We start from the raw sequence: 12,694 nt of genomic DNA on the forward strand, positions 1-12,694 counted from the left end.
AGAAGGAAGTTGAAAGAGAAAATACAATATTGGGCTCAGTATATAAAAGGCAGGGAATCATAAGATAAAGTAGCACAGTTTAATCCAATTGTGATAAACTCAGAACTGTGGCCTTTTCTTTACCATAGAGATTGAAAAATGTATAGCACCCTGGAGAAGGAGGGTTTGTGAGAATGTGAAGGAGGACAATCAGCACCTACATAATCTAGTCTGGATTTTAACTGCAAAGTTTCAAGGTTGACAGGGAAGTGGAACCCACTCTCATACTCACAGCTCCAGCTATGGCTGTCTTGGCCTTAAAGTACACTAGCAAAGGCAGGGAAAGAGAAAAAATAAAAGTCCTGGGGCAATCTAGGTAAAAGTCCAGGTTAACTCTGCAGTCAACACAGAGTTTTTAAAGGAAAATTTAAAATCTTACATGATGATAGCAGGATCAGCATGTAGCTGTTCTGAGTAATCTTAGTTCTAAAAGGCATCCATTGCATTTCCAGAAATCAGTTGAAGGATTACAAATTTGACTGATAACAAGATATTTACTAGGAATATAACTGGTATACCTGTGCATTTCTAGGGCAGACATGGCATTATTTATATTATCTAGAAACAGTCTCTAAAGCACATTATTTACTATATTGTTGGATTGGTCTTTAAAAAAGGGAGGGGGGGAGAAAAAGATGCCATACAAAGCAAGTTTTTTGGACTTTTCTCCTGAAATGATTAATTGCATTTAAAAAAAGAAAGGAAAGGAAAAAAAAAAAACAAAAACACACAACCTATTCATCTCAGTTAAAAATCACATGTCTTAAATAAGTATGGAAAGAAAGGGTATTTGATGCTTTTAAATCCTGTAGTTCTAAGTTTTTTAATTATTCTAAGACTTTGAAAAAAAAATTGAAGATGAACTATAAACACTAGTTTATTTTAAACTAAACTGCCAACTGTTCAAGGAAGGGACAGTTTCTTAATTGCCTGTGAAGTGTCATATACATTTACAAAAACAAACAAAATCACATAGAAACTACTATAATAAAGTTTGTCATATCCCTTTTACCCCTTCATACTCCTCCATTTGTCAGATGCTTTTATTGGTTTTCATATTTATTCTCCTAGCTGTAAGAATATTTTTGCATGATCTATTATACGTTGACCTATTTAGGCATATAGTGTACAGTAAACCAAATGTTTTGTCATATTTCTCAATGACTATGATATTACAATTAAGCATTGTATAATGTATTTGCACAAAGTATATTGGATGTATTATAATACACATTTTGAAAACTAGTCAGGTTAAAAACAATGTACTAGTTTTGAGAACAAATTTCAGAAAAAACTTCTTAAAACTTTTTTTTTTCTATTCTATTTTTCCAATTTTCGTAAGATCCCATCTTCTCTCCGTTTTAGTTCATTCTGTACCATTTCACTTCATTTTACTTAGACAGCTTTGATCTTGTATTTTGTACATACCACCAGACCACTTAAGGTAATAACACTGGTGGCAAGAGACTTTTTGAAGTCTTTGTATTATGATTTTGTGTTGTTTGGAAAGTTACTTTTTATTTGTCCATTTCTAAGTAGTGATTAAGTTTGTATTATCTTCTGTATGAGGACTAAAGCTAGGGATCAGCAATATAAATTACAAGAAAATACATTCCTGTCAAATCTCCTGAACTTCTGATGGAAGTTCACCTCCAAGTTATGCTTCTTTTACACTAAATATCAGTGTTTTTACCTAAATTTACTGGGGCAGGGCAAAAGGAGGGCAGTATTACCTTGACAAACAAATCCAACAGGTAATATACTAATTTTTTAATCCCACCAATTGAGGGGAATAAATTTAGTATTACTGCCAGCATGGTCTCAGTTCTTCACATTGCTTTAGTTTATTAACCACTATACCAGTTTACCATAATTAATGTAAATTTTGAAGTGACACTTAAGATGTTCAAAGTCTGACCCATTACAAAAGTTAGGATCTCAAGGAAAAAAGTGATCTGGACATTATACTTATTTTTTAAATAATCTGAGAAAAGATTTAAAAAAAAAAATCAACATTCTAATATGCCATACCAAAATACAATGTGTGATCTGTCCCTTTGGTATACCGCTGATGCAAAGCCAAATACTATTCTCAGAACTATTCCCACAGCTACTGACAATGGTGAAGATGCTAGACAGAGACAAAGAGCAGACGTGCTGAAATGAAAATACATTTACAAATTGGATAAAATTGGCAGATAAGTAAGAAAGTTTCCATTTTAATTATTTAGTTGCTCTAATAAAAGATATTGCCTCTACCCAAAGAGTTTTGTCTACCCATTTTAATGATTAATTTTAAGTCAAAATATAATATGGAACCAAATGAATTTAGACGCAATACACATTTAAGAATTCAAACACTTATTTCAAATGAATTCTTACTAGAAAATAGTGCTAAAAAAAAAAACACATAACCGCTACTTCTGTAAATATTTTTGCTAAAATATCATCTGAATTTAGTATTTCTCCACAGATACTTATAATCGTTTCTAATGTCAATAGAAATTGTTAATTTGTCCCTTTTAAAAATAAGTCTTGGGCATAGTGAAACAAAGATGGTATAGTATTTCCCAGGGATGGGACAAGGAAATTTGTATTTTGTAAATGAATTAGTATGCAAAAGACAAACTGGAGTATTGATTCTTAAAATATAACACACCTTGCAAACTCCAAAGTATCACTTTATTGCCTCAGTGACAGACACATTGAAAGAACAGGGCTAAAGAGCTTATAAGTGAAAAAAGTTTGTATCAGTTTTCAGTTCATGTCAGTAACTTATAATTTTCTACATATTAAAATTATAAAAATCTATATACCAGAACAGACAAATTATTCTTTTTTGAAGGGGGAGGGGAGGCCCTTAAGCTTTTACGGGATCATATAGAAAAGGAGAAATTATTAATGCAAAAAAATACTTGCTAGGTTCTGTATTTTGCATAGGATTTTTTTCCCCATAGGGTCAGATACAGAACAACTCCTGGTCTGCTTAATGTTCAATCTTTTATATCAAATTAAGAGCAATGCAGGCTTCCCCCACACAGGGGAGCCCCTTCTCATAGACTGTGATCTTTCACTGTATAACAATAACAATGATCTTAGCTGGCTTGGTGAATTTTTATTCAGTTCTAACTGCAGTGCTTACTGCGAGCAGCCAAACTAAAGAATAAAATCTAATTATCTTGTATATGCTCATGTAGCCATCTCAGAATGCCTCAAGTTAAAACCACTACTAGATATGAAGGAACATATATATTCTATATTAGCCAAGGAGCGAATTTTCCTAAGTTCATAAAAAACATCCTCCACTTTGAAGAGTTATTGGAGAGAATTAGTAAGTGCCACAATTTTTAGTACTGTATGCCAGATCCAGACATGCGGGCATGTGTGGTTTGTGGTCCTGCAAACTTCTTTGTAGTGCCACAAACCACGTGTTGTACATTAAATTGTACAAGGCACTGCTAATTTGCAGCATCAGGGCAACATTTGCTACAAGGATTTCCTGGTAGGAAAAAAAAAAAAAGTATATAAGAAAGAAGCAGCACAAAGCATGCCAAAGTGGCATGCACTGAGACAAATGTGGAGACAAGGGAGCAGGCAGCCCTGGGCTGTGGAGCCCCTGCACTGGGGTGCAATGTTCCTCAAGACAGAGGAGCAGGCAGCACCTGGCTGCTCCCTTGTCTGCATGCCTCAACACAGGGGCTCTGCTGCAGATCCCCTGCACTGAGGCACATGGTGACAGGGGAGCAGCCAACCCAAAGCCCAGGGCTGGTTGCTCCTCCATCTCGAGGCACACCGTGCCCCAGCCAACTCCTCCATAACTGGCTGGGATGCAATGTGCCTCAGCACAGGGGCTCCATGTGCCTTAGGGCGGGGGCTCCACAGCAGAACCCCTGCGCTGGAGCATGCGGATACAGGGAAGCAGGTAGCTCAGAGCTGGCTGGCTGGGGCACAGGGTGCCTCAACATGGGGGCTCCACAGTGTGTGGAGATGGGGGAGCATTCAGCCTTGGGCCGCCAGCTCCCCCGTCTCCACTGCCGCTCCTTGGCTGCCTGGGGCACAGGGTGCCTCAGTACAGGGGCTGCCTAACAGCTAGCACTGCACTGAGGCACCCTGCGCCCAGCCAGCCCCCTCTGAAGCACATGGAGTAGAGGGACAATGTGTCCCACTGCAAAGGGCACAGACTGTGGCACAAAGTAGCAGCACAAATTTGTGCTGCTGCAAACAGACCCCTGTCCGTGTGGACGTGGCCATAGAGGCCACTCAGTTATGACACATTTAAAAAATAAAATAAAAATTAAAGTGTAAGGTTTGTTTGTTTTTTTAAGAACACATTCTATCTACAAGATCTTAAAAACAACAACATTTTAAAATTTACTTATTGCCTAAGTTGCTTCCAATCAACTGCTAAAGAATCAGGCCAACACCAATGCCTTTGAAAAAAATCTATGCTGGGGGACCACCGGCTTGCTAGAAATTAAACTAGCTAGCCAAGGGATATAAAAACTTGCTATGAAATGAAATGCAACTGGAAACTTGGTGTTACAGTAAAACCAACAGATCCCAGTGCTATAAAAAAATCATAGGAAACAGAGACACTTAGTTGCCTATAGTCAGGGAAGTGGTCTTTTAATATTTTTGTTGAAGTTTTCATTGTTGCATGTAATACAGTGTTGCCATTCTCTATGTACACACACCTAGTGCCACACACAGGTAGCATATTAAACATTACACTGAAATTGAGTTAGAAACACACAATTAAAATATATCCAATTTAAAAGTTTTGGCTGGCTCCCATCCCTGTGGCAACATGATTTAGCAATAAGACTATGCAGGTATTTTCATTTCCTTCTGATTTTGCATTAAGAGAGGTCTGCTGTTTCACTTGAAGACACCCATCTTTAAATCTTAAGAAATGGTCAGGAAAACGCAATAACTAAAGAAATGGCAAATAAGATGAATTAGCAGTCTACCAGGCTACTTGTGTCATATCATCTCAAAAGAGTTCAATAAATTAGTATAAATTTTGATTATTTATATCATCCAGCTTGTTGAGCAGCCACATCCCTACAGAAAGAAGAGTAAGATAGCTGAGGGAATGTTTTAGTGTGGGAGACTCAGGGATCTGGTTGACTTCTGAAATGGTTATATTATTGAATGCCTCATCGTATAGGTCTGAGGTCTGTTTCCTAGATCCAAAATAACAAACTCATCAAGCTGAATAATCTTCCATTCAAACTGGTGCCCATTAGCAAAAAACTGGGTCACTACAGCCTCAATTCATGCTGTCAGAGAAGGGCTGCAGCAATAGAAAACACTCGGTATAAAAGAAGAAACAAAACCCCCAGGTATTAGTGCTGCCTTTTAGAAACACAGATTCTGAGATGTTTGGGGACCATGAAAGGATCCAACTACAATTTGTTTTCACTGGAGTCTTAGAGTTTTAGTTTATAAAAAACAAATTTAAGTTCCTTAGTCTTGATTACTCTCTAAGATACAAGAGAGTGAATATCTAGAACATCCATTGTGCCAACCAACATAGTTAATGTTGGGCATCTCAAGCTTTGGGTACCGAAGTGGGGACATCTTAAAGAGCCTGGTTTACAAAAAGTGCTTAGCATCCACCTTCTGGAAAACAAAAAAGTCTTTCAAAAATGTCCAGTTGAGCACACAAATCAAAACACCCAAAATAACTTCTTAGTCTCAGTGTTTGTTCTTCTGACAGATTATTTAGACAGCTGACATTAACTGGTAAGCATTTTATAGTAATCTAAACTATATTACAAACTTAGGCAGAAAAAGAAAAGGTTTCACATTCATCTGTTTCACTGAAAACTGAGCAGCTTTGGAGAAGTGCTCACATACATGTCTGCACACAGCACAAGAATGTGTCAACAATCCTAAACATGATCTTTAAGTACTAGAACTATAAATGATGGTAACCCCTCCTCCCCCTACAAATATCTAACATTTATAACTTCTAAATATCTTAAGAGCTATAAAAAAACCCTAAAGGTTATTTTAGAGTATGAAGAGTATTTTACAGCAAAGTAGTCAATATGGAACCAAATTAAACAAGCAGGTTGAACCTAGTAGACGATAGTTTTAAACACTGTCTTGTTGAATGAGGTTTAAGTTGTTGGGTAACTTGGGTTAGTCAGGGCTCTGAGGTGACAACCCACAGAACTGTTTAACATTAAATTACTATAATGTTAAGTACAGAATATCCTACTGGATAAACACCTAATTCACTTAAATGGATAACAGTCCAGCTGTTTTCATGGTAACAAATGTCGGTTATCTGCATATTAGTTAAGTGCCAGAACCATTTAAATTCTGAGACCTGTTATCTCTTTAGTAACTGTGCTCTGTATAAGTGCAAAACTGATGAAACAACCGGACTGTAAATTACACAGCTTCTAAAACAGCCCTCAACCAACTTGATTCTGTCAGTTTTATGGCTGCTATTGAAGCATAAGGCACTCCTAGAAAGAAGCCTTAATAAAATGCAAAAACCTTAGTGCAGTGCAATCAATAAGCACAATTTATTTTGAGTTTGGGTAAGTGTGTACTCCAAGTAAGGCAGCCCCATAGCTATGCCCTTAAAGGTTTAGGCAGTATTTATAATCCAAGAAGAAACTGTGGAAGATTGGTGTGATCAAACATTCAAATTAAATACATATTTGGATCACTGCTGATTCAGGTAAATAAAAGCAAAAACCCCATCTTATTTTAGGAGGCATTTGGTAAAATAGTAGACTTCCCCACGTGGTCCTACATTCTACAGATAGCAAAATATACCTCATCAGAAACCACATTTTTCAAAAGATAGCAAAGATTTTTCACTTGATAACCAAAATTGGCTAAAGGTATGCAATTTAGACATGATTAAAATAGTTTTCAAAACTAGAATTAACTTCTGTGTTAGTTGGAGAAACCTTTGATACTTAACATTTGACTTAATTAGACAGTAAGATATATAGTGTAAGAATATCTGAATTATAGAAAATTACAGAAAGAAAATTAAAAGTTCTGTACCTTTGATTCTACATTGCTCAATAAAAGAGGCATGTCAGAAGATGATGACTTTGATAGGCCCAGTGAATCAGAGATAGCTTCCACTTCGTGATAGATTTCATTATGCTTTTCCAAGTGAGAACCTTTAAGTTGTTTGTTGTGCAGTATCTTTAAAGCTTGAAGCTCCGTACTTAGAAATACTAGAGAAAAAAGTGCCATAATAGGATCTTTAAGAAAGCTTGAATAACTTTGTGCCTGCATTCTCACAGAAAATAAAACACAAATTAATAAAATACAAAATAAATAAAACTATAAGAAAATAGAAAGGGATTAGACAGAACTCTGTCAACTTAAGGACAAATTTCAAACATTAAAAAAAAAGTTATAGAAGCATACAACTGGATGTTACTCATTTCTGGTGCCTACTTGTTTTCTCCTGCAAAATTCTCTTGTGTGTGACTAATATTGCTCCTTATCTAAAGCAGTATCTGCCCTCAGTCTCAACTCCTTCAGCTATACGAACAGATATACATTTGTAGATGCTTCAAAAGAGGAGGAGGAGCTGTTGTTGCTTGGAAGCACATAGCAGCTGTGATGTACCTATTATGTGCGTAAAAGCCAGTAGCAATACAAGCTAGCTATATCACCCAACTCTGACCCTGGAAGAAGAAGAGTTAAAGCTCAAGTTCTTCTACACCAATGGTGCTCAGGCTGTGGTCCACAAAACCATAAGAACAACCTATCATCTAGCTGCATGCATATTGAGTTCTCTGAGCTCATAGCATGTCAGCATGGGTTCTGCTCAGAGCCCAGGGAGTGAATACCGCCACCATTTGTCTCTTTTCCCCTGCTACCTCAGTGGCAGGGACATTCACCCCCTCCACTCCACAGCTCCAACTGGTGAGCTCGGGGAAGCTCACTACACATGCAGACTTCCAACTATGCTATTTTATGAGCACTCAGCACATTTTTGATCTTACGATCTGGCCCACTTGTAAAAAAAAAACAAACCAAAAAAACCCCCCAAAAAAACCAAAAAAAAAAAAAAAAAAGCTGACTGTACTACACACTTTACACAACAATCATGCAAACATAACAGCTATATCCTTCAATAGCAGTACAATTATTATATCCATTACACTCTTTAAGTCTCTTTCTTTGACTTCTTGTCTATTCTTTCTACTCAGTTCCAGTTGTTTCTCCATCCCCTGGTTCCTTGCCAGATTTGGCTCTCTTCACACTACTATCTATGCTTTTCTGCACATTCCTAGTCCTATCAGCTTCTCACCTAATCTCAGTCTTTGTTACTTCTAATCCTTCTGTCCCATCAAGATTTCCCTCAGTGCTTCCATTTCCAAAGTCCCAGGCTTGGTAACCCAGCTTCAGCCCCTGTCTCACTAACCTCATGTCCAAGATACTATTTCCACCCCCTCAATCCAACTATTGTCATCTCTGATAGAGCTGACCTGAGCAGGGTGCGGGGCCTGGGACAAATCAGCCCATGCAGGGCCCCACCCTCACTCCGATCCCATGGCCCCAGACCCGAAAAAGCTGCCACCGCCATCCTGATCCCATGGCCCCGGACCCGAAGAAGCTGCCACCGCCATCAGTGGCGAGGGGAGTAGTAAGTGGCTCTGCCCAGCTATACACTGCTGCTGCTCTGCCCTGCTCCGTGGGGGCCCCCAAAGCACAGGGCCAAGGGTGGTTGCCCTAATTCATACCCTTAGGGATAGCCCTGGTCCTTGCCCTCAAATCAGTTGACTTCTTACCTCATGCTGTCTGGGAACCAGTAGAGAAGTCATTAAATTCACTAGAGAGGCAGGTCCTTGCTTGCAGTTTTAATACCCTACCCAAACTGATGCAGGACCACTCATTTGAAAGAAATTTCAGGTTTCGTTCCTATAATACTCAAACTGTGGGACTAGTTTATGCACTCTGATCAGCCCTAATAACTATGAGGGGCCAGAGCATGTTTTTTTAAAAATTAAGACATATACAGTACATAAAAGATACCAATTCTTAATGGGAATTATCAGAACTTACATAGGAGTTTAAGACAATCTTCTTTCTTTTGTAATCTGTCTTTAACATCTCCAGAAACAAGTACTGAATATGGGCAAGCCATTTCTTTTAAAAAACCGCTAATCTCAAGCTGGAAGCTTTCCACATCTTTCTCACCTTAAGAAAATAGAAAACAAAGTAATTGGAAAGTTAGTGGGCTTTTCAAACACAAATTACAACCTATTGCCCTTAATACAAAAGTTTATATGTGAGATATTGATTGATGGCGAAAGACATTTATGACCTATTAATCAACATCACTTTCCATGATCTTGAAGAAAATCTTGCACAAACATTTTTTTTCAAAAATGAATCTTGCAAAACACTTTTTTTTTATTCCCAAGAAAAATGTTACACTGATCTATTAAGGAAGGAGTCCACCTAGTTGAAATGAACTAGGAGCTAGCATGTAACAAAAACAGATAGTCCATTTTCCACTTTCAAATAAAAATATCACTGCCATGTGAATATTTTATATCACTAAAAATGAATCACTGTAGAGTATTTAAATTATGTAAGAAAAATAACTAAATGCTGTGTATTTATTTAAAATATCTCACTGAGGAAACAGAAAGTTTACAAATATTTGTAGGTAGTATGCTAATTTTACATTATGCCCTTTTTACATTAAGATTACTTTAAAATAATTATATTGTCAATTTAAAAAAAAAAAATTCAGTTAAGTTGAAATAGAACACTTCCATACATGCACAAATGAGCTTCAACCTCTTGCTTATCTAGATTATAGCTATTTTACTGCTAAGTTTCAAAATTGTTTCTTGAAACAAGATCATAATTTATACTTTAAGAGTAAATGACTAGGAAAAAAAAAAATCAACGCTTAGGCAAATACCAACGAATTAAAATAATATGCAGTCCAAAGTCTGTGCAAATACCACCTGCTGATGTGATACTTTCTTCCAGGTCACAGAGAGGTTTTATCTGGGAGCTTAACCAAATGCACAGTTCAAAAAATTCTGGTGAAGACAATCCATTTTCTACTGCTTTGTTCAGTGCTTCCTCCTCTAGTAGAGGACCTTTGTACCTGGACGGGGAGGGAAAAAATGAAGAGTATTAATAAAATATCTACTATTACACATGGATTTTTATACTGCTTTAAACCATTTAAGAAATATTTAGCATTAGGAGAATGATGGTGCATTATTGGAATGCATCACAAAGTGGGAGACGTACATGTTCATCTACCACAAATAAGACAAATCACTCAATCGTTCTATTTACCCTGTAGCATTTCAGGCTACATTGAATACACTAGGCATCAGGGCACAGTTTACAGGGGCACTCAATTTTCAAAAACCACGTAAGCAAAACCGCTTACTGTTTCATCTTAGATCAGCAGCAAGTAAACCCCAAACTAACAACGCTTAATTTCACCTTTCCAAATTCACGCATTGCAGGGACACTAGGCTGCAATGTTTGGCATGTCCAGTTTCATTTAATACACCCTCAATTTCAAAACCTACTGGAAGATTTATTTTTTTTAAATTACCTCCTAAAGTTTGCTTGATTATTTTTCTGTAGTCGGAAAAAAAGAGAACTAAGAGCTGGCATTTCCGAGGGCTGCCTTGGGTCTAAAATGGTTGACAACCACTGGCCTATGAAGTGCATTTCTACCCTGCCTCCTGCCTGCCTTCACACTGACACAGCTAACCTCTCGCTACCTTTGAGGCAGACACAAGGGCCAGTTTTCACTATCCAAATGCATTCAAATCCATGAGGACGGTAAACTCCAACCATGAATTGAAGTATGCGAGAAAGGCCGGCTGAGAGCACTGCCTACCCCGCATTTTCTTTGTACATGTGTGCGGGACCAATGACAGTCACTGCACCAGAAGAGAGTTGCGTGGAAATCGGCCGCCAGCCTCGGTAGCTTGCTCCCAAGAAGGAGATCCCCACGATCGTTGCCAACTCTCACGATTTGCGGTATTGCTCTGAAGGTCTATGCTTGGGGGATGTGAAAAACTTGGCTCTTTATTTGTATTTATACACACATAAATAAAAGTGTACACTTTTATTTCTAAATGAAGGAGCTAAGGAAGTGACTGTGAGGAAGCTAGGGTTGCATCGAGGGCGGAAAAACAGGCCGGTGTCACTGCAGCCGCCCGGCTGGCCGAGTCCCCCATGGGGAAAGGCAGGGTTTCTTGGGGGCGGAGGCTGGTGGGGCAAAAGGCGCGGCGAGGACGGCGCCGGCCAAGCCCGCGCCAGCCAGGCCGAGCAGCACAGGAAGCGGGGCTGGAAGGGGAGGGCGGCCCGCCCTGCCTCTGCCCCTGCCCCGCAGCATCCCTGCTCCCGCCACGGGGCTGCAGGGGACGCCGGTTCCTGCTCCCCCTGCCCCGCGACCACTTCCCGGGCCGAGGCGGAGTCTGCGGGCGCACGCGGGGCCCAGGCGCCGCTCGGGGAGGGGAGGGGAGGGGACAGGAGAGAAGAGGAGGGCCCGGCCCAACGCGGCACGGCGCCCCTGCCCGCTCCCCTCGCGGGCCCCAGCCGCCGCCGCCTCACCCCAGCGCCTCCAGCGTGTCCAGGATGTCTCCCTCCATCCGCAGCGCCGGCTCCAGCTCCTTCATGCTGCCGCGGCGCCCGCCCCGCGGTGTCCCGCTCTCACGAGCCCGGCTGCAACCGCCGCCCTCGCCGCGCGTTCCCGCCTGTAAACGGCCGCGGCCCGGCCCGCCTTCGCCGCCCCCGCCCCCGCCCTCGCGGGCCCCGAGCAGCCCCTGGCAGGCTGCCAGCCGCCAAGGGAACAGCCACATTTCCCACTTTTTTTCCCCTTTAAAGAAGAATTCACTTTCAAAGTTTGCTCACGACCTTTGCCTACGTTCTTGCACCCCGCTTCCCGGGTGCAGCCCACAAGTGGAGACACGCCGGACTAGATGACCCCTGGAGGTCCCTCCCAGCCCCACTTTTCTATGACGCTCTCTCCAGCACAGCACAGCACAGCACAGCACAGCACAGCACAGGTGCGTGGCGGTGACCACCAGTCCCTGCTTGGGCGGGACAGGCCCAGGACGGGACCATCAGGTCCAGGGGCTGCACGACTCCAGGGCAGCATCTGTCCCAGATTTGCAGGCCCCTGCGCTCCAGTTTGCAGCTGGGAGCAGACACATGGGGCTCCATGTGCATGTGCACGCCCACATACATGCGTGTGGCGGGGAATACAGCTGGGCACCATGGAGAGCAGCTTCCAGCAGGTAAGTTAGGGAGAGGGCCAGGTTGAACCTTTCCATGTTGGGGAAGGAAGGACTGGGAGTGCTGCCTAGCTGGGGCAGTGCATGGGCCCACGGCCCGGGGTGGGGAGCATGATGGGAGCCATGGGTGGTTCATCCAACGGGTGTGGGGGAGAAGGGGGGCGGCTCCCTGCTATTGCAGCACCCCCTGGTGAGGGTAGGGAGGGGCACATGCCCCCCTGCCAGATTTGTGCGTGGGGCAGGGGCGGATGCAGACTGTCCGCTGCAGCATCGGGGCTCCCTGCCCTGGGAGTCCTGCGCTGGCCATGCACCCACTTCATGCCCGGTAGCAGTGGGGGCAGCAGTGAGGAGCTGTGCTCCCTGCTGCTGCCAGACAG

General features: G+C 41.4%; 1 protein-coding gene and 1 long non-coding RNA gene across 5 annotated transcripts in view; one reads left to right on the forward strand and one right to left on the reverse strand.

Moving 5' to 3' along the window:
- The window catches only part of FAM98B (family with sequence similarity 98 member B), a 28,632-nt gene extending 16,608 nt beyond the window's left edge, over nucleotides 1-12,024 (reverse strand). The window contains exons 1-5 of one of the 3 annotated variants that reach the window (XM_019496499.2): nucleotides 11,938-12,024; nucleotides 10,014-10,159; nucleotides 9,097-9,231; nucleotides 7,075-7,253; nucleotides 2,071-2,196 (exon numbers count right to left, since the gene is read on the reverse strand). In XM_019496499.2, the coding sequence (XP_019352044.2) occupies nucleotides 2,071-2,196; nucleotides 7,075-7,253; nucleotides 9,097-9,178 (387 nt within the window). In that variant the 5' untranslated portion in view covers nucleotides 9,179-9,231; nucleotides 10,014-10,159; nucleotides 11,938-12,024. Of the gene's footprint in view, nucleotides 1-2,070; nucleotides 2,197-7,074; nucleotides 7,254-9,096; nucleotides 9,232-10,013; nucleotides 10,160-11,634; nucleotides 11,785-11,937 lie in introns of those variants that run through there. The other 2 variants (XM_019496500.2, XM_006276298.4) reach the window with 2 other exon arrangements.
- Nucleotides 12,025-12,167: 143 nt separating this feature from the next.
- The window catches only part of LOC109285447 (uncharacterized), a 99,337-nt gene continuing 98,810 nt past the window's right edge, over nucleotides 12,168-12,694 (forward strand). For both annotated transcript variants that reach the window (XR_009460200.1, XR_009460201.1), the window contains exon 1: nucleotides 12,168-12,320. This is a non-coding gene — a long non-coding RNA (uncharacterized LOC109285447). The remainder of the gene's footprint in view (nucleotides 12,321-12,694) is intronic.

Source organism: Alligator mississippiensis, chromosome 2 (genome assembly GCF_030867095.1).
Source record: "Alligator mississippiensis isolate rAllMis1 chromosome 2, rAllMis1, whole genome shotgun sequence".
Lineage (NCBI taxonomy): Eukaryota > Metazoa > Chordata > Crocodylia > Alligatoridae > Alligator > Alligator mississippiensis.